The sequence below is a fragment of the Microtus pennsylvanicus genome, chromosome 6, assembly GCF_037038515.1.
Source record: "Microtus pennsylvanicus isolate mMicPen1 chromosome 6, mMicPen1.hap1, whole genome shotgun sequence".
NCBI lineage: Eukaryota > Metazoa > Chordata > Mammalia > Rodentia > Cricetidae > Microtus > Microtus pennsylvanicus.
Genome location: NC_134584.1, coordinates 71,074,526 through 71,096,461, shown reverse-complemented (window position 1 = coordinate 71,096,461; position 21,936 = coordinate 71,074,526). Strand labels below are relative to the sequence as shown.

Sequence of the window (21,936 nt, the reverse complement as noted above, 5' to 3'; positions counted from 1 at the left end):
AGTCGGTAGGGAGCACACGCTGGGGACACTGTGGTCCAGTGACATCTATAGTGAGAGTCGGTGGGAAGCACACACTGGGGACACTGTGGTCCAGTGACATCTATAGTGAGAGTTGGTGGGAAGCACACGCTGGGGACACTGTGGTCCAGTGACATCTATAGTGAGGGTCGGTGGGGAGCACACGCTGGGGACACTGTGGTCCAGTGACATCTATAGTGAGAGTCGGTGGGGAGCACACCCTGGGGACACTGTGGTCCAGTGACATCTATAGTGAGAGTCGGTAGGGAGCACACCCTGGGGACACTGTGGTCCAGTGACATCTATAGTGGAGAGTCGGTAGGGAGCACACCCTGGGGACACTGTGGTCCAGTGACATCTATAGTGGAGAGTCGGTAGGGAGCACACCCTGGGGACACTGTGGTCCAGTGACATCTATAGTGGAGAGTCGGTAGGGAGCACACCCTGGGGACACTGTGGTCCAGTGACATCTATAGTGGAGAGTCGGTAGGGAGCACACCCTGGGGACACTGTGGTCCAGTGACATCTATAGTGGAGAGTTGGTAGGGAGCACACCCTGGGGACACTGTGGTCCAGTGACATCTATAGTGAGAGTCGGTAGGGAGCACACCCTGGGGACACTGTGGTCCAGTGACATCTATAGTGGAGAGTCGGTAGGGAGCACACCCTGGGGACGACCGTTGGAAGCTTGCACTGGCATCATAGTTGGTGGTGTCTCACTTTTGTCATCTCTTACTAATATGCAAATAATTCTCAAACTTACAAAATTTTATAAAGAAGCATGCATCTCTGTAACTCCACATTCCCAGCAGGATGATAGTAGACTTTAGACGGGGAATAATAACCAAAGTAGTGATTTTGCTCTCTAAGTGTCTGTTAGGATTAAGTAGGCGAGAGAGTTGTAGTGTGTTTGGGGCAACAGGTGTCAAAGTTCTGTTTCAAATGCTCAATAGTTAGGTTGGGTGGGGTCTTGAAGCACTGGTCCTTCCCCAACCACTACAGACTCTGCGTTTGGACACGTTGTCTTTGGTGGAAAACTGAAGCTGTTTCTGGCTCCAGTTATTCTTTTTGTCCTCAAATAGAAAATACAAATTCTTTCTTACATGGCCTTTAAAGAAAGGTTTTATTTTCATCCCATGATTGTGACAATTTCAACAATTACAGTAATGGGAAGTGTTCTATAGATAGGAGTTTAAACTCAACAAACAACTCTTTTCAAAGAAATGATTTAGATTTTAAAAATGCTTTCGGGTGCTTTGTTCCTGGGCAGTGTATTGGAGCCATGCTGCTTTGGGAAGACATACTATTTGAAGAGAGCCTTTAAGGGTGCTTCGAATGCAAACTGTACATTTACTCTTCACACTCAGTCTCTTTCCTTGCCATGTATGCAGTCCCTCATCACTAACACATATTTGTCCTCTGTTTTTAGTGCATTCCTGATGGTGGGGGAAAGCTCAGGCATAGAAGGAGATGCCGCTCTTGAACTGACTGAGCAGAAAACAAACGCGATGGTCCTGGATCTCTGCCACAAACCAGGTGGCAGCGAGTACCTGAGGCGAATTTATCACATCATGCGGCTCAATGAGGTAGGGAAACGCTCTTTTTACCGAGCAATTAGGTGTGTACTGGCCTGAGGCAGCGTCTGCTGGCAGCTAAGGGTTAGTCAAGGAGGTGATAATACTTCTTAAAGTCAATACTAAACTCAATATTGCATTATTAATAGAATCTATTTAGCCCTGGCTGCTCTGCATGTACAGAAAAAGGCTTCCTGAAACAATATAGGTTTTATTTCTATGATTTAAACAATAACACAGCTCATAAACTCAGTTCGGTTCTGAAATATAGAGATGAGAAATGTACTTTGGGAGTTGTGTGTTTGTGGTGCGTTCAGCCGATTGTACAGTCTGGTATTTGTAGAAATGAAGGATTTTCTGAGAAGAAACAGCTATTTTCCTTGGGTTGATAAAGTTGAGAATTTCCTATGTAATAAAAAACAAAAGCCTCAAATCATAAAGTCGTCAGGAAAATAGTGATCTTGTGTTTTGTTTTTTTTTTTCTGTTTTGAGACTGGGTCTCACTATGTAGCCCGGCTGGTCTGGAACTTGTTTTGTAAACCAGATTCTCAGAGATATCTGCTTGCCCTGGCCTTTAGCGTGCTGGGATTGAAGGCTTGTGTTATCACACCCAGTTCTACTGTGCTCTTTATTAGGGAATTCGGCAATTCTTCCTTGCTTTGATTTACTGAAATTCCTCCCTTGGAAAGACATGTTCTTCAGGGGTTTCTATGTCTGGACACTCAGGTTGGCTAGAGCAGTTTCTGTGAGCAGTGAGGCTGAGTTTGCAGTAGGATTGCCCTCAGAGATCGTCAGAAGCCCTGCGGACAAAATGAGGACAGACTGTGAGAGCTGGAGGGACAAGACTGTGTTCTAGAAATATCAGAAGTGCCACACTTTAGTCTCTCCAACATGTTCAAGGAAAACAGCAGTAGCCATGCAGAAGTAACCTCAGCCACACAAAGAACTGCAGGCAGCTGATTGATGAAGGCTGAGCTTGGGGAACAGTCTTCAGGAAGAGCACGCCAGCTGCTTAGCCACCTTCGTTCCTAGACAGAGTCTCTCACTCATTTGGAGCTAGGCTGGCAATGGCAGCTGCAGCAGTCCTCCTTCTCCAGACACCGCATTACCGTGGTGGAAGGCACATGGACCCAAGCATGGCTGTCTATAAAGTGCAGGTTCTGAGCCCAGGTGCTCATTCTTGCACTGCAGGGGCTCCTACCCACTGAGCCGCCTGGACAGCCCCAAGACTGTGTACCTGTGCATGGTGTGTGCCCTTGAGGAAGTCCAGGGAGAGCTTTGTGGAGCCCTTTCTTTCCTTTCGCTTCCATGTGGATTCCAGAGATCAAATTCAGATGGTCACAGTGTCATCTAACTAGAGAAAACACACACAAGAGAAAGCATCTTTCAGAATTGGCAGCAAATTTACATTTTTGTTAAATGGCACAAGCAGGAAAGTCTAAATGTAGTTTTAATAATGGAAATGAATTAGGAAAAATTGTTAATAACCAAAGCAAATTATTCCTTTCCAATGAGATTTTTATTCCTTTCAAAACCTGACTTAAATTATAATGAAGAAAATTTTTGTTTCTGCTCTATGCCTTAGTCATAAAATTATTTCTCTTGGATTTCTCATTACCTAATCATATTTAATAAGTCTTTGTTTCATTAAATAACTGATCTATTTAATGAGATGTTCTGCAATTAGAAAATTAAAGAAATCACTGTTATTAATTACAGTAGTATTTTATTTAGATTTTTATCATTCTTTGATCTAAAATTTGCCTTTCATGTTGGACACAGAGAACATCATGAAGATACAGGAACACACACACAGTGAAACACACGGACACAGTGTACATCAGGAAGGTACAGGGACACACACAGTAAAACACACGGACACAGTGTACATCAGGAAGATACAGGAACACACACACAGTGAAACACACGGACACAGTGTACATCAGGAAGATACAGGGACACACACAGTGAAACACACGGACACAGTGTACATCAGGAAGATACAGGGACACACACAGTTTAACACACGGACACAGTATACATCAGGAAGATACAGGAACACACACACAGTGAAACACACGGACACAGTGTACATCAGGAAGGTACAGGGACACACACAGTTTAACACACGGACACAGTATACATCAGGAAGATACAGGAACACACACACAGTGAAACACACGGACACAGTGTACATCAGGAAGATACAGGGACACACACAGTTTAACACACGGACACAGTATACATCAGGAAGATACAGGAACACACACACAGTGAAACACACGGACACAGTATACATCAGGAAGATACAGGGACACACACAGTTTAACACACGGACACAGTATACATCAGGAAGATACAGGGACACACATACAGTGAAACACACAGACACAGTGTACATCAGGAAGATACAGGGACACACACACAGTGAAACACACGGACACAGTGTACATCAGGAAGATACAAGGACACACACAGTGAAACACACGGACACAGTGTACATCAGGAAGATACAGGGACACACACAGTTTAACACACGGACACAGTGTACATCAGGAAGATACAGGGACACACATACAGTGAAACACACAGACACAGTGTACATCAGGAAGATACAGGGACACACACAGTTTAACACACGGACACAGTATACATCAGGAAGATACAGGAACACACACACAGTGAAACACACGGACACAGTATACATCAGGAAGATACAGGGACACACACAGTTTAACACACGGACACAGTATACATCAGGAAGATACAGGGACACACATACAGTGAAACACACAGACACAGTGTACATCAGGAAGATACAGGGACACACACACAGTGAAACACACGGACACAGTGTACATCAGGAAGATACAGGGACACACACAGTTTAACACACGGACACAGTGTACATCAGGAAGATACAGGGACACACATACAGTGAAACACACAGACACAGTGTACATCAGGAAGATACAGGAACACACATACAGTGAAACACACGGACACAGTGTACATCAGGAAGATACAGGGACACACACAGTGAAACACACGGACACAGTGTACATCAGGAAGATACAGGGACACACACAGTTTAACACACGGACACAGTGTACATCAGGAAGATACAGGGACACACATACAGTGAAACACACAGACACAGTGTACATCAGGAAGGTACAGGAATACACATACAGTGAAACACACGGACACAGTGTACATCAGGAAGATACAGGGACACACACACAGTGAAACACACGGACACAGTGTACATCAGGAAGATACAGGGACACACACACAGTGAAACACACGGACACAGTGTACATCAGGAAGATACAGGGACACACACAGTGAAACACACGGACACAGTGTACATCAGGAAGATACAGGGACACACATACAGTGAAACACACGGACACAGTGTACATCAGGAAGATACAAGGACACACACAGTGAAACACACGGACACAGTGTACATCAGGAAGATACAGGGACACACAGTGAAACACACGGACACAGTGTACATCATGAAGATACAGGGACACACACACAGTGAAACACACAGACACAGTGTACATCAGGAAGATACAAGGACACACACAGTGAAACACACGGACACAGTGTACATCAGGAAGATACAAGGACACACACAGTGAAACACACGGACACAGTGTACATCAGGAAGATACAGGGACACACAGTGAAACACACGGACACAGTGTACATCATGAAGATACAGGGACACACACACAGTGAAACACACAGACACAGTGTACATCAGGAAGATACAGGGACACACACAGTTTAACACACGGACACAGTATACATCAGGAAGATACAGGGACACACACACAGTGAAACACACGGACACAGTGTACATCAGGAAGATACAGGGACACACACACAGTGAAACACACGGACACAGTGTACATCAGGAAGATACAGGGATACACACACAGTGAAACACACGGACACAGTGTACATCAGGAAGATACAGGGACACACACAGTGAAACACACGGACACAGTGTACATCAGGAAGATACAGGGACACACACAGTGAAACACACGGACACAGTGTACATCAGGAAGATACAGGGACACACACAGTGAAACACACGGACACAGTGTACATCAGGAAGATACAGGGACACAGTGTACATCAGGAAGATACAGGGACACACACACACAGTGAAACAAGAATAGATCTTTGGCTTCTCATCACAACTGTACGACTCAGTCCATGAGCCCTCAGGGCTGTCCTCTGGCCTTTCAAGCCAGAAAGTGTGGTGCTGGACTGAAGTATTGCAAAACGTTCAACTGTTCTCCTATCCCTGGAGCAACAGGGATGATTCTGGCCGGGTAGTAGCTGAGAGTCTGCCCTTCTAACAAGCTCCCAGGTGAGACTGCTGCTGTTGCCTGTGCACCACACAGGGTGGTGAGGGTTTTCCATGACCCCTGGAGTGCTCTTCTTTCTAATATTCTGGAATGTGTATTAGCTGCAAACCTGGGGATGTATTGTGGTATATTAAAAAGCCAGGCAAGTCTTTATTTTTATTTATTAAGTGACTTATTAATAGCAAACATTTGTTAGGTTGATGGTATTCTTTTAGTCATTTTAATTTGTTGCTTTCCAAAAAGAGTCCCATAAAACAGATTAGGGATGTTCGCCTTACTTATTTATGGTAGAAAATGAGCGATAATGCAGGAGATTCTGTCTTCTTGTCCAGGGCTGCACCAGTGCTTGGATGATTAGAATTATATACTCTGAGTTTCTATTGAGCCTTGATAGTGTTCAGTCCACAGCATGGAAATTAAGTGTGTGGGAGAGTTCGCATTATAAATAGTTCCATACAGAATGAGACTCCTTACAGTAAAATCAGGATACTTACTGCTCTGCTGAACCCAGAGTAGGGAGCAACTGTATTTAATGAATGAACGAGCAGCCTTTTCCTGTGCACAGTCATGCACTGCAGTTACATTTTGGTAGCCAGACATTGTAACTCATGAGGCCAATGATGGAACAATGCCTGTTCAAAAGATTGCGACATACCAAGCACTCATTCAGCATAGGAGGATTTGTTGAATGTTTTTAACTCTGTAATCCATTAGGATTAACTTGGTTTTGATAGGTCTACTATGATAGTGATATGTACACAGCTCTGTATCTCACAGCGTGTGTACTTCCTGAGGCCAGCAGCACACTGCTATCTAGATAATGTACGAGAAGTGTAAGCTGGGGCTTTGACCACCCTGACCCCGGGCTTCTTTTCCTGAAGGACTATTTAAAGGAACAACTATCTGCTACAGATGGTTCAGAAGAAAAGCCACTACCCAGCCAACCATTGAAAGTGACCTGGAGGAATGTAGAAGATCAGCCCCCTGTTTTTAACCCTTTCCATGTGCAGAAGATGTTCAGTGAGAACATGCTAGATCAGGTATGTGGAAATTAAGTGTAAAATTCAACTTAAATGTATGGTTTCTGTCCATCAGAAGTAAGATACAACCCCATATTACTGTTGTAACATAGTCTTCCTCCACACACTTTGTTTAGGAAGCAAAAGTTCACATTGCCATTTTCCTGGCCTGTACAAAGTGTTTGGGTTGTTTAGCTTATTTCCGTGTTAGACTGGTTCATATGTTTGGTCTATAAAACTTAACTTTCACTTGGAATCCTGTTGCTGTCAGGCTGTGTTTGTATAAGGCTCAAAGAACCAAGCATTTCTTATAACTCTTCCCTCCCTTGAGTCAGCCCCTCCTTTAGGACACATATTTACCCAACATCTTTTTGCCTCTGTGAATGTGTCCAGTAGATCAGAAAGCAATTTAAATGATTTGTAGAACACTGAGAACCATTATAAAAGGCACGAGACGAATTTGGTTTTTATAACCTTAGACACATCCCCAAATTTAAAGTGGATTTTCTAATGACTTTGAAGCAGAAATATTTAAAGTCAACATGATAAAAAAACAATATATTTTTAGAAGTCAGATTTTGCCATTGTTTCAGCTGTGTACTTTTAATTTTATTAAAAAAGATTCTTTCCGCAAGATGTGTGAATTGAATTGCTTTTGTTTTGTTTGATCTCTCTCTCTCTCTCTCTCTCTCTCTCTCTCTCTCTCTCTCTCTTTCTTTCTTTTATTCATTATTTTCTTCTTCCTTCTCTCTCTCTCTCTTTTTAATTTCCCAGAACACTCCTGACAGACAGCTTGCACTAGTAGGGCAGAAGAGAAGAGCTTGGCCTAGAGTGCTCATGAAAATGAGAATTAAAACACTGGCCTGATTTGGCATGCAGATGATACTTTAACCATGCCTGTTACAGCTCTCGTCCACATCCATCAATACTGTAGTAGAATAAGACCTTCAAATGTTGACAAGCCGGGCCGAATTCTCCTGCTCTCTGACAGGGTTGTAGCGCTCGATTTATCAGCAGTGACAAGGGGTAGCTCTGGTCAAAGACTATGCTGGTGTCTCATTATCCAAACTGTTTAGTTTATAGAGCAGAAGATCCTATAATACGTTTAAACCTAATGTATAAGGTATATAGTTTATTGGGTGCTTCTTATACTGCACATTAGATTGCTCTAAATCACAAATAATTATTGTAGCTATTAAATCACCCCTTTTCATTTAAGTAAATAGCATGTTTACCAAGTTCTGAATTATGAGACTATTTCTCACAGTAATTTTCTCCTTACTCTGATGTGAAGTTATCTAGTAATGAGAGAAAAGAATCGTGTATGTTATTTACATTTGAAAATCCTTACAATTTTCCTACTAACACACTAGTGTCCGACTCTGATTGAGCTGGGTCTTATAGCTGAGGCCTAGTGCTTACTGAGATCCCCTCTGGTGTCCACACTGAGGTACTAGAAAACAACCTGTGACAGTAATGTCACACACGAGAAGCCACCAAGTCGCCATGCTCACCTTCTAGAATCACCCTCCCAACAAAACTTGATGGGTAAATGCCATTAACATTTGGAAAAATAACGAATCCAGAAATTGATTTATATTTTTATAAATAATGACTACATCCCTAAATGGATTTATAAATTAATTGCTGTCTTATTGGAATAAACAACTCCTCTGTGGACATGATTGATGTGATCTGTCCAAGTCCTTGTTCTGAGCTCCTCCTTTTTAGTTAGCGAGTCACAGCTGGGGCTGGAATTCACTGATCACATTAATTCTGATTAATAACTAACAATAGTGTCTTCTCATTCGTCAACAGGCAGCCACAGCAACATGGTGCTGGAATTGGTCAAACTTGCTGCCAAATTACCTGCGAGTGGATAAGATGACCTTTGGTGCACTGCTCAAAAACAGGTGAGAAGACTGGAGTGTGGGCTCAGGAAGTGTGTGTAGTATGTATGTCAGCTTTAAGAGAGTGAAAAATTTATTGTCAGGGTAATCTCTTATTTTCTGTTTTTTGAGGCACCCATCATAAATAAATATGACTAAACTTATATGTATACATTAAAATTCTGTTTCCTGTAATGAATAGTTGCAAAATTAGTTTATTTTGTCTTAATTTTAAATATTTTTTACTTTGCATATCGTATGGTTTACTATTCTAAACAAAACTTCAGTGCATGTATCACTGGTAAAAGTTATACATCAGATATGCGGTCACAATCGCATTGTAATATTTTGCCTGCAAATTAAGATGATTTGTCTGAGCAACTTCCTCTTGAAAGACAGAGCATTTCTCTCAGCAAGTAGCCTGCATGCTTTTCATTTTTAGTATTTGGTAGAAGGACACTGGTCCCATCCCCATGTTATCTGGAAATGGGACAGGTGGGTTGATGAAAGGGAGGCCAGGTCCCATTTTGAACCAAATTATGTGGTGTGAGCACAACATACAAATTTTTATATGAGAACCCACTAGAAAAGATAAGCCTTTCCCCCTGCTATTCAAAAAGTTTTGAGTTTGTGCAGATTAAACATTATAGTTTCCTAATTTTTCTTTAGTAGCTTCTAATCAACTAAATGGTATTCTAGGGACAACACATCTTTCAAAACTTGCTACATTTGCATTGTATAATAACCATGTATAAGGAAATTCTATTTTAACAGAATTTCTATATTGTTATCTGTGTTTAAGAGGAATATTGTTTAATCATAGATTTCAATTATGTCACTGGATATTTAGTTCTATTTCCCTGTGATATGTGCAAGAGTGAGTAGGAGGAAAAATAACCTGCAAATTTCCTCCAGAATAGCAGGTCAGACAGTTCCCTTAGCTCAGGCTCATGAATCTTTAATAAAGGCAGCTACAATCTAATCTTAATAAGAACCTGGGATTTTACGGAATGGTGTGAAAAGCATTCTACAGAAAACTAGGAGACACCACAAGCAACAATGGGCCTAATTGAGTCACCTTGAGTGATGGGAGACATCTGAGATGACCATCAGCTGTCACTTCATTTATTTTAAGTTTTATTTATGAGTTTGGATTGATATTGAGTTGGTAAGGAAATGGTTTCTGCTGTTTTTCTTTAAAATTCTAAAACACTCTCTTTTTTGACCTACCTAAAAATGCTGAGGGTTAAAAAATAGGAATTTTTGCTAATGTGGTTGTCTGAAGTACATAATTGAAATTAGACTACAGAAGAATGACCCTTTAGAAGAGGGCTATGTGTGCAAGATCACACTTGTTCCTTACAGTGTAGTCTCAGTGCTAGTGTCAAAGGGGAGACTCCAGAGGATCCCACTTTGGCACCAATCACCAGCTGCACCAGTGACTCATCCCCTTTTCTTGGTAATAACGCTGTAGTGATTATGGCTTGCATGCATGAGTGAGGCTGTGGATGTTGAGGGTAGACCTAATGCTATGAAACAAACCGAACTCGATATGAAATTGTCAAAAAATGTTTAGGAGGACAGCATCCATGTGATCTCCTTCTAAAATGTCTTTTTGACAAGACTAGACTCCCCTCATTGCTAGCATAATACAAGCATGAGAAAGTAGAATTACTGAGTTCTCAGGAGCTTATCTTTTGACTTTAGATTTCCATATAGATAAAATGAAATTATGTTGCTACTCCATGGAGTTAACACACCAAAAGTGTTAAACTATTTGTAAGTCAAAACACCTTTGCAGGAAGATGCCCAGCATTAATTCTGTTGAGTAAGGAGAGTGTGAAGATTCACTATGGCTCACTTGGTAGACTTCTTTTGTCATGTATGAGGCCCATTGTTTAATCTGTTCTAAAATAAATGAAGAATTATCAAATCAATTCCCCAAGCCACCAAGTTTGTAGCCATTCATTCCAGGCCTAAATCAACAGGTAAGGCTAGGCAAGACAGCTATCAGGGCATAGGGCCTATGGGTTTAGGAGACAACTAGGGAGAAAAACATTAAGAAATCAAGAGGTCAACATAGCCATTCATGAGAGAAGTACCCAGAGCTGAATACTTGACAGACAGCTTAAATGTATTCAAGAGAAATCTTGGTGGCAACAATATTTGTATCTAGAGCAATTCTGGCTTGTATTATGTGGGCAGTTTCAGTGTTATTCCAAAGGTAGAGTAAGGCGACCCTGATGAGTCCTTGATGGGGATATGGCCTGTGCTCCATCAATAGTCTCACACCGAAGTGCTTCTTTCTGATCCATGACACTCTGCAGGTTGCCTTCTTCAGGTTCTTTGAACTCTCCATTTCTCACCATGAGGCCCCTCACAATTCACAAGGATGCCATCCCATTGGTGTAAATATTATCTTATCACCTATTTAAAAAGCTCTGTGAGTCACCCTGTATTATATTCTCTGTGGTGTTCTCTCTCTCTCTCTCTCTCTCTCTCTCTCTCTCTCTCTCTCTCTCTCTCTCTCTCTCTCTTTGGTTTTTCAAGACAGGATTTCTCTGTAGATTTTGAGCCTGTCCTGGAACTAGTTCTTGTAGACTAGGCTGGCCTTGAACTACAGAGATCAATCTGCCTCTGCCTCCCGAGTGTTGGCACTAAAGGCATGTGCCACCACTGCCCAGCTTGTATTTTTTTTTAATTATGATCTGAAATTTCAATTTTATTTATATTCTTTCAATCATATGCTCTAGAGTAAAGCATAAATTCTATGAAATTGGTGCCTGCTTTGTTTCAACGCTGACAGCATTGCCTTGAATAATCTGGGAGCACAGTGGGCTCTCGGCAGCACTACCTGAAATAACAATAAACCAAGACTAGGAATGCCCAGGAAAAGTTGGCTCCCAACAGGTTAGCACAGGGTAGGTCATCCCCAGATGTGATGCTATATCAGTGGCCATGTAGGCATGCAAAATGTTCTCTGGTAAATATCAAGTTAAAGAACTATACCAGTGTATATTTTTCCTCTGTGTTTTCAGCATTTGGATGGCAGGTTATTTGTAATCTTTCTATTTAAAATGCCTGGTTTATTTTTATTATGTGAAATTTGGCTCAGATTAAAAGAACAGGAAGCTGGTCTTTATTTTTAATTAATTGGCTCACTTCAAGCCATAATCCTGTCAGCAACAAAGCCTGTTCTTGACTATCTGCTTCCTAAGTCTTTTGACATTCGAGTGAAAGGGTTTGTATCTGACGACACTAAAACTCCGAGGTGAAAACTGTCAGATGGGGTCAGCTGCCAGCAGTATCTAGCTCAGCCTTTGTAAATTAATTATGAAGGATTTATTTCCTGAGACATTTGAAAAAAACTGAAGTATCTGAGATCTTATGGAAGAAATCCTGAATATGTATCAATGATATACGTGTTTTGATTTATTAAGTTTGCTGTTCTAGGAAATGAAAACTCCTGGAGGCTTAGAAAAGCAGCACATAGATCAGTTGTACACTTTCCCTTAATGTCCTGGAAGAGTAAGTGCTGTGATTGTACATTGATCTTTCGAAATAATCAAGGTTCTTATCCCTGCTTCTTACTGGTCCATTCGTACTTTCATCCTCTTTCACTTTAAAATAAATCCAGAGCATCGAAGGGTGGTGATTGCATTTCTGGAGAGTGCATCTAAGGCTCGCTCTGCTCCTTCCTCCACGGCTGATCTCCAGATGGCCATTTGATACTATTTGCCTTGTCACGGGAACAGATTTATGTTGCTTCTCTTCTCTTTACCTTATTTACTCAGACTAATTCCCAAGAATTGTGGTGTTGAAAATAACGTGCTAATACAGTAGCCCGCTATGCTATTTTACTATCTAAATATACTGCATATGAGTTTGGCTTCAGGTTGAGCAAACACAATTAAATACGATGGCAGGAACAGCCGAAGGGGTGGTGGTGGCAGATTTCTGGCTGTCACGCTGGGGCCTTTCCAGGTGGACAATAACCATGTATCTGAGAGGAAAACGAGGTTAGGAAATGTGTTGAAAAATAGCTGTTGATCAGTGGAGGTGTTGTCCTTTACCAACAAACATGAAGTGACTTTCCTCTGTGTCACGTGATAGTGCATGCCCCACCATGGACCCCTGTCAGGTGATGGAGCATGCCCTACTATGGCTGGTGAACAGGAATGGCTGTTTCTGGCCTCCAACTGCATACCGCACCCTCCCAAGTTACTGTTAGCAGGCACCGCTGCCATTAGTAAAATGTTTCTAGTTGTTTACGGCAGTAAAGCCCAGAGGTGGTTTTAAGGAACGATGCTGTCTTATGAGTCCACGCCTCCCGGTTGTTACACACATTACCTTTGCTGTGGCATTCAAATTTGGTGTCTGCTGGTGTTGTTTGTTTTTGACATGTTCCAGCTCCAAAGAGGACCCTTTTTTCCCCCACCTCCACCAAAAGTCCCTGGCCTCAGTTACTCCCACCATCGTCTTTTCTTTTCTTTTCTTTCTTTTTTTTTTTTTGTGGTTACTAATTTTTAATTCAACCCTTATACCCAGTTTTATCTCATAAAAATAACAAAACATTCCTATAAAATTGCATTATGATGTGAGGACAGGTTTCTTGCTCTGACATAGTGCTAGAAAAACGTTGGCACCAAATGCACGTAAACAAAGTGTTAAGGCTTACTGCAGGTGTGCGAACTGTATACCGCTGGATTTAGCTGGGCAGGCCTCCTCCTGGGCGGCACACTGGCCATGCTCTGGGCCCAATTTAACTCTTATCTTTTTAAACAGAGGGCTGCACTCGCATCTGGAATCCCTACAGCATTGTGGTGTTCGCACAGAGCTTGCCTCCTATGTGTTTAGGATGACTAAATTTAACACTGAAGACAAAGGGATTGGTACACAAACCAAACAGACTCATCAACACCCTGTTTTCTATTGAGAAACATGTATGCCCGTTGTTCTTTGTGGTATATACAACATCTTCACACAAATATCTGTGGCCCTTACTATAACCGTGTCATGGCAACTGGTACTTGAATGGCACAATCCTTCCTCAGTGTCCGATGCTTTGTGTAGTAGTATTCCCTACTCCTGGTCAGCTTTTCTTTTTTCTTGCTTTTTCTATTTTTAGCTCTATACTTCTTGCAACAATATTAATGGCGTGGAAACAGTGGAGAGAGTTGCTGCATGGCTTGAATAATTAAAGTTCTCTACATACACGTTTGACTATAATCCTACCATAACCTTATAAGATAGATCAGTGTCATCGTTTTGTTTAGAATAAAACCAGTGCACACAAGTCTAAAGAATGTGTTCAGTTCCTGATTCAATCCATGTTCTGAACTAATTTTGTCTAATGACTCTGAAGACCTCTGCTTTAGTCAACACAAAAGGGCCAGGAAGAAATGGCCCGTTTCTCCTTTTCTCTGGAGAACATTACTGAGGGCCTTCCCTCCCCAGACCACATGGATTATTCTTGTTCCTCTTTGCTTCCTGGACCTGACAAGATGTAGCAATCTGATCCCACATTCTCTTCTGTGTAGCCCAGGTTCACTTCCATCACAGCCCTTCTGGTCTAATACTCAAGCATCTACTGTGGTCAAGACATTTATTTGGAAAATCATTATTTTATAGGTAATATACTTAAACACCAATGATCTGGATAACCTTTCAGTTAGTCCTGAATCACATACATGGAAGACTCTTGTGAGATGAGCCTGCACCACTAACATTGAAGCCTTCTTAGGTTGTGAACTCTGTGATCTTAGCATGGTGAGAAAATGGCCTAATTACTTAGTTCTCAGAATGCATCCCTATCATCAATCAACACAGTACTGTACTTTGACAGATCTGCTAGTGTTATTTAGACTTAGTAACCAATGCAGTAAGGTTCAAGTTACTCAATAAGTGTCTCTCACATGGCCAGGCTGTGGTGACACATGCCTTTAATCCCAGCACTTGAAAGGCAGGCAGATGTGAGTTCGAGGCCAGTCTGGTCTACAAGAGCTATTTCTAGGACAGGCTCCAAAGCTACAGAGAAACCCTGTCTTGAAAAACAAAACAAAACAAAAGAGTCTCCCACACTTCCTTCCCAAAGTCCAATTTTGTTTTTGTTATTTCTAATCCTTTCAGGAAAGAGAGCTCTCTCATGTTGAAACTTTGAAAGATAAACTGAGTCCTTGGATTGGACTGACATCAGGTTTATGGCTAAACTTTTACATGTGGATTTGAGAGGACCACCAAAGTCTTGAAGGAACACAGTGACAAGGACACAGAGCTACTGAAGGACATTAAGGACAGTTGAGGTGGAGAGACATGGTGGATGCGAAAAACAGGCTCTTATATATATGGCAAGATTAAGTAACTGTGAATTATGTAAGTTAACAACGATGTAATTTGAACAAGATCTCCATTACTTGAGTGAGAAAATAGACAACCTAAATAAATATGTTAAGTACTACTGACAGAAATGCAGAATTGGCAACATTTTGATGAAAGGAAGGTATAATAATTTTCTCAAAAGCAGCCTTGGGAGAATATTTTGCTTGTCACAGTGAACCAAAATTTACTTTGTAATAAATTTTCATCTACCTAATTATACATTCACATGCTGGCACTTTGGGTTCTTGCAGTGGATCAAAAGCTATTTTAAAACTTGCCTGTATAGAACACATTCTCTTTTCAATGACTACTCTTTAAGTATTTTCCCCGTTAACTACTATTCAGAATCCAAAGCCTCTGGCATGTTTCCTGCAGAAAGTTTTAGCATAGGTTCTGTCAGGAGCAGCTATCATAGGCCCTCCAGTCTGACTGTGGCAGCTTGAAGGTGCAGGGATCACCACTGAGCATCTCAGTTGCTTTATATTGCTATCCCATAATGTGAGGAAGTGGTCTTTCTGAAGATACTTCCTTATAGATTTATGAGTTAGATTTATGTGTACTAAGTGCAATTAAAAATACCAAATCTGAGCAACAACTAGTAATAATCTTTACCTTCTTTGTATATAGCATATTGTTGAGTTTCCTAGTATACTGCAGACCTGCGGTGTTTGTACAGCTTCCTTTCCCTGTCCCTGGCGTTCTCACCCTAATGGACCTAGGATCTATTTTGAAATCTTTAAATCTTTTCTCTTTACTCCATACTGTGCAGTCTTTGAGAAAGGCTTTAAAAATCAAGTTTGTCATTGAATATTTATCTTAATGTTGAAATTTATTTTGTTACAAAATATAAAAATGTATACATATAGCCTGGCGGTGGTAACACACTCCTTTAATCCCATCAGATAGAGGCAGAGGCAGGCAATCTCTGTGAGCACAGGGTCATCCTGGTCTACAGAGCAAGTTCCATGACAGCCAGGGAAACCTTGTCTTGAAAAACGTGTGTGGGAGGAGGTGTGTGTGTGTGTGTGTGTGTGTGTGTGTGTGTGTGTACACACACTTCAAATAGTAAAAGATGGCCAGATATGGAATATAAAATACCTTTTCCTAACTCTTCAACCACATCAATTCCTCTCCAACTATAATTGCATGAGATAGTTTTGACTTTATTAATTTGTTAATAAGTCACTTAAGAGCTATTCCACATTCTTGTCAACTTAAAATTATAGTATTGGCTCAGTGCATTGAAACACACAGAATTTAATTTATATTACCAACTCATTCCCTTCCTATCTGTGACTTTTTGAAAACATAAACTAATTTTGGTTCTTTTCTTAGTCATGTTTACATGCTATGTCATAACAATGGCAGGGTTCTCCCCATCCCTTGGTTATAAGATGAATCATAATATACTGACCAGCACTAAGTGTTCCTTCAGGTGAGAGAGAGAGCAGAGGTTACTCATGTGCAGACTCAGACAGCTAATAGAGTGAAGGATTGTGGGAGCTAAGCGCCTCCTAAAATCTATACTTGAGAACTTTGTGCAGAGAAAAAAAAACACCTTTGTCCGGGGTTACTTTGTCTGCTTCCCTCAACTGGCATTTTTCAGTTCTTCTCATTCAAGATCAGCCTATGACCATCATTAGTCATCCGCTAGTCCACACAGCTCTCAAAAAAAAAATCCCTATTTTCCAAAGTCCCAGGGCATCTATCAACGAAGTAACCCATGTTAACTTTCAGCATGTGTCATCCTGACATTCACAGATACTTTTGAAACCTGTCCACACCTGGGTGAGAACCTCAGGTGCCTCCTGCTAACACTTGTGCCATAAGGCATGTTTATAAGAGGGTGGAGCCATCCCCTTGATGTTCAGGTTCCAGCATGAATAAATTCTATTTAGATGGCTTCTTTTTGTTTCAGAACCTTCTGAGTTAAGGAAAGATTACCAATAAACAAGCTTTGCTAATGGACATATGAAGAACCTTGCAAAAATACTTTAAATCACGTACTTATTAGAAACTAAACAATACTGAGCCAAACAGTGGTGGCGCACGCCTTTAATCTTAGCACTCGGAGGCAGAGGCGGGTGGATCTCTATGAGTTCAAGGCCAGCCTGGTCTCCAAGAGACAGGACAGGCACTAAAGCAAACTGAACAATACTGACCTTCGAAGAGTTGTTAATCTCTTTCCTGCTTCCTAGCCTACCTTGTGATATCACTTATCTGAGGTGACAAATCCTTTTCATTTTTATATAAAACTTTATTCTGGATAAAGTTTTAAGTGAGGAAAAAACACAAATATTGAGATTTATAAAAGTAGATGAAATATATAATACTTGTTTTTTTGATATAACAGAAACTTTCTAAAGCTATAAAGAAGGGGCTTTCCATTTTATGCTATTGACTGGGAAGATTGTGAAGCATTTCTTGTCAAATGACTACTCAGGGTTAACAAATTAAACCTAATAACATCCAGAATACAAAGGTCAGGACAGGAGCTCATACAAGGGCAGAATCCTAGAGGCCGAAGCTGATGCAGAGGTCATGGGTGGGGAGGGGGGGCTGCTTGCTGGCTTGCTTCCCATGGCTTGCTCAACCTGCTTCCTAAAAGAACTCAGGACCAGCACCCAGTGATGGCACCACCCGCCGTGGGCTGGGCCCTCCCCCATTGGATATCAGGGAGGCATTTCCTCTACGGAGGCTCCTTCCTCTGTTGAAGCTAGCTTATGTCCACGTGACACACACACACACACACACACACACACACACACACACACCACTATTAAGCCACAGCTCTTCCTTTCCTATTCAACCCCAAGACTGCACATTAAAAACATAAATAACTTCAAAAGTCTCACAGTCTTTACAAATTCAAACACACTGAAGTTTCAGTCCCTTTAAAATAGCCAATCTCTTTTTTTATCATTTTGAAATCAGTTTTAATACTTGTATGCCAATCTCTTTTTAAAAACTAAGTTTTTTTAAAAAAAAATTCAAAGTCTCTCAACTTTGGGCTCCGGTTAAATACTGACTTCAAGAGGGAAGAATCAGGGCACAGTCACAAGCAAATCAATGCAAAACAAAATTCCAGCTGTCCAGTGTCTGGGATCCACTTGCAGTCTTCTGGACTCCTCCAAAGGGCTTGGGTCACTTCTCTGGCTCCACCGTCTGCAACATGCACAGTTTGTCTCTTAGGTTCCATCTGGCTCTACTCCACTGCTCCTGCTGTTCTTGATGAGCATCTCTGAAACACTAGAGTCCTCCACAACTGGCCTGCAGTTTCACCAGTAGCCTCATAGGCTCTTTTCATGGCGCCATGCATCATGTATGTAAAACTGCTTTACATGAGCCCTTCCGTGTTGTCACTGAGGCCGTAACTTCACCAATGGCCTTTCCTGGCATCTCAGCACTCTTCATGACCCCTTCATGCCTTCAAATCCAGGACCACCTGGGTGATGCTTACACATTACTAAGTCTGGCTGCCAGCCCGAGGTACAACCTTGGCCACCTCTGGAACACAGCTTCTCTGTGTGTGCTCTCAGGGAGCACTTCCCAGAAGAGTTCACCTCAGTGATGCTGGTCTCTTCTTAATCACCACTAATTTTGTAGCTCCAGCTGACCAGCAGCAAGAATCCAGCACAGCAAATTTTAACTTTCATAGTTCTTGTCGCTTGTTAATCACAGCTGATTCTTCAGCCCCAGCTAACCAGAATCACAGAATCCTAATTCTTCACAAGCCACGCCTCGGTTCTCTGCACTGCTCTCAATGTTCTTATCTCTCATGCTCACCCAGAACACTCCACAGAGCTCTTGATACTCAATGGATCTTCTAGCCCAGAGTGCCAAAGGTCTTCCACCATCTTCCCGCAAACATGATCAGGCCTGGCGCAGCAGTATTCCGCTGTTCTAGTACCAGTTTGACTTAGCTAGGGTTTCTACTGCTGTGAACAAAACACCATGACCAAAAAGCAGGTTGGGGGAGGGAAGGGTTTATTTGGCTTACACTTCAGCATTGCTGTTCATCACTGCAGGAAGTCAGGACAGCAACTCATACTGGGCAGGATCCTTGAGGCAGGAGCAGAGGCAGAGGCCATGGAGGGGAGCAGCTTACTGGCTTGCTTCTCCCTGACTTGCTCAGTAGAACCCAGGGCCACCAGCCCAGGGATGGCACCACTCACCATGGGCTGGGCCTTCCTCCAGTGATTACTGAGAAAATGCCTTACAACTGGATTTTATGAAGACATTTCCTCAACTGAGTCTCCTTCCTCTCTGATGGCTCTAGCTTGTGTCAAGTTGACACAAATCAGCCAGTACAGAGACAGTTAGGATTCCCCTACCACATATAAGTTTGTATAAAGGACAGTCTAGATCCCTGGTATTTTATTATTTAGAGAAAACGTTTGCTGACTGACATAACATAAACCAGGCTGTTTGTAAGACCTCCATCCCGCTCTTCAGTCCAGCAAGACAGACACTGGGTAGGCAGATGTGTGACCACTCATTCCCTGGGCACCACAGATAAAGAAATAAATCAGACAGCTCCAGCTCTCATAAAATTCAGAATCTCGTGTAGGTAAATATCTTTAAAAAACAAAGCAATGAATATAACTACAATAGAGGTCCAGGCAACTTTCCGTACACCTACAATAGAAGGCTACAGTGGACAGATGAAGGAAGCGATGAGAGGAGATCAGGAAGCTTTGGCACTCCATGTTATAATTGAGTCTTAAATATTGTATGCTGGTTCACATCTGCAAATTGTAGTATTTTGAGAGGTTCTAAGCCTCATTTGAGCCTTGAGACCAAGTAGGTTGATGGAGACCACTAGGAGTCTGTCTTGAAGGGGACACTGGCTTGTGGTACTAACCCAATCTCTCTTTGTAGTGATGAATGGCGGTGGGATGCTTCCCGCCACCCAGCTAGCTTTACCCGAAATAATTACACAGAAACTGTGTTCTTTTAAACACTGCCTGGCCCATTAGTTCCAGCCTCTTATTGGCTAGCTCTTACATATTGATCTAACCCATTTCTAATATTCTGTGTAGCACCATGAGGTGGCTTACCAGGAAAGATCTTAACCTACGACTGTCTGGAGTGGGAGAATCATGGCGACTGACTGACTCGGCTTCTTTCTCCCAGAATTCTGTTCTGTCAACTCCACCCACTTAAGGGTTGGCCTATCAAATGGGCCAAGGCAGTTTCTTTATTAATTAACCAATGAAAGTAACTCCTCCATCATTTCCCCAAAAAAGAAAGAGGGTCGTGGGTTTGAGCCCCACGTTGGGCTCCAAGTGTATGTGGCGTAATAACCAGGCTAGCTTAATATGAAAGAGCAAATTTTAATGTAGGGATAGCTTACAACACCAGGGATCCAGCGATGGGCAGGAAATACAAAAAGGACTGGCAGGGCTCACGCCCGCCAGATTTATACATAAACATTAGCCCGAGGCGAACATGCCCCCCATTGGGCTGGGCTTCCCCTACATCTCTTCGTCCTGATAAGCCTCAGTCACATGTTTTCCCTGCCATGATAGTCAGAAACCAGGACTCAAGAGGAATCGTCTGTCCTTTAGGTTGTTTCTGTCAGTGTTCTGTTGCAGAGATGAGGAACGTATCATACAGTTAGATAGGCAAGGTGTGAGGCATTGTAATCTGAGTTGGGCATAGGTCAAATCAGAGCATGAGAGAGTTGGTGTTGTAGCTTTCGACCGAGCTGCTCCTCGTGTGATGGAGGCCTCCTCCCCAGCTTGGGGTACATCTGGACAGTGGGGGAGCTCTTAGGGAGTCAGGCCTGGTGGACAGATTGGACCAATGAGTAAATGCTCCTAAAGGATGTATCTGGAGCCCAGTCCCTTCTTTTTCCTTTTCCTTCATGTTACCATGAGGCGAGACACTTTTCTACACCAGGAAGTCCCCTCCACAATGTCTTATTTCACCACAGGCCCCAAACCAACAAAGCCAACTGGGTATAAACTGAAATCTCTAGAATGACGAGGCAAAATAAACCCTTTTTGTTAGTAAGTTGCTTATCTCAGGTGTCTGGTACAGGTGGAGTGCAGCGGACTGCTGTTTTAGCAAAGCAGTGGTTATCATCAGTGCATTTTCACTGTTAAATCTGCTCTGCTGACAGCATAGAGACAAGTGAGCACATATTAGCAGTTCAGGGCAGCTTCATACTGAGTTGAGGAAGTAGCTGCAGTGAAGATGAAGAAGGGCATGGTCCTCCCAGACCTATTACTGCACAATATTGAAAGAGTCCAGTTCTTCCTTTCAAATCCTTGACTTAATATGACCCTGAAGCTTCTTGGACATGTGTAAAGCAATTTCAGGGCCCATGCAATTCATAGATCAGATGGCCTTGGAGTCTGCTACTAAAATCCAATTTGCATTCTTTTGCACAGCTTCAATGGGATGCACCTTAATAAGAACACTTTTGGCATGTGATTGATGGCCCTTGTGTCGAGATGTGCTAGTATAATGGTGGCCTTGGTGAAGTAGGAGAGGTGTGCCCGATTTTTCTGGCTCTCCATCACTCAGTTCTTACAGTCTCTTCTGGAGTGACAGTCTGCTGTTCAGTGCTTGCGATTTTCTTGGAACAGCAGTGGAATGCCCCAAAGAGGGGGAGTTGTTTGCACGGCAGCATGTTCTGGTTTCTGCTCCAGACGAA

At 42.2% G+C, this 21,936-nt stretch overlaps 1 protein-coding gene across 1 annotated transcript in view; it reads left to right on the top strand.

The window, feature by feature from the left end:
* Kiaa0825 (KIAA0825 ortholog) overlaps positions 1-21,936 on the top strand; it is a 406,382-nt gene that overhangs the window by 179,360 nt on the left and 205,086 nt on the right. Inside the window, exons 18-20 of the mRNA XM_075976414.1 lie at positions 1,448-1,604; positions 6,868-7,026; positions 8,824-8,918. Coding sequence (XP_075832529.1) covers positions 1,448-1,604; positions 6,868-7,026; positions 8,824-8,918 — 411 coding nt within the window. The remainder of the gene's footprint in view (positions 1-1,447; positions 1,605-6,867; positions 7,027-8,823; positions 8,919-21,936) is intronic.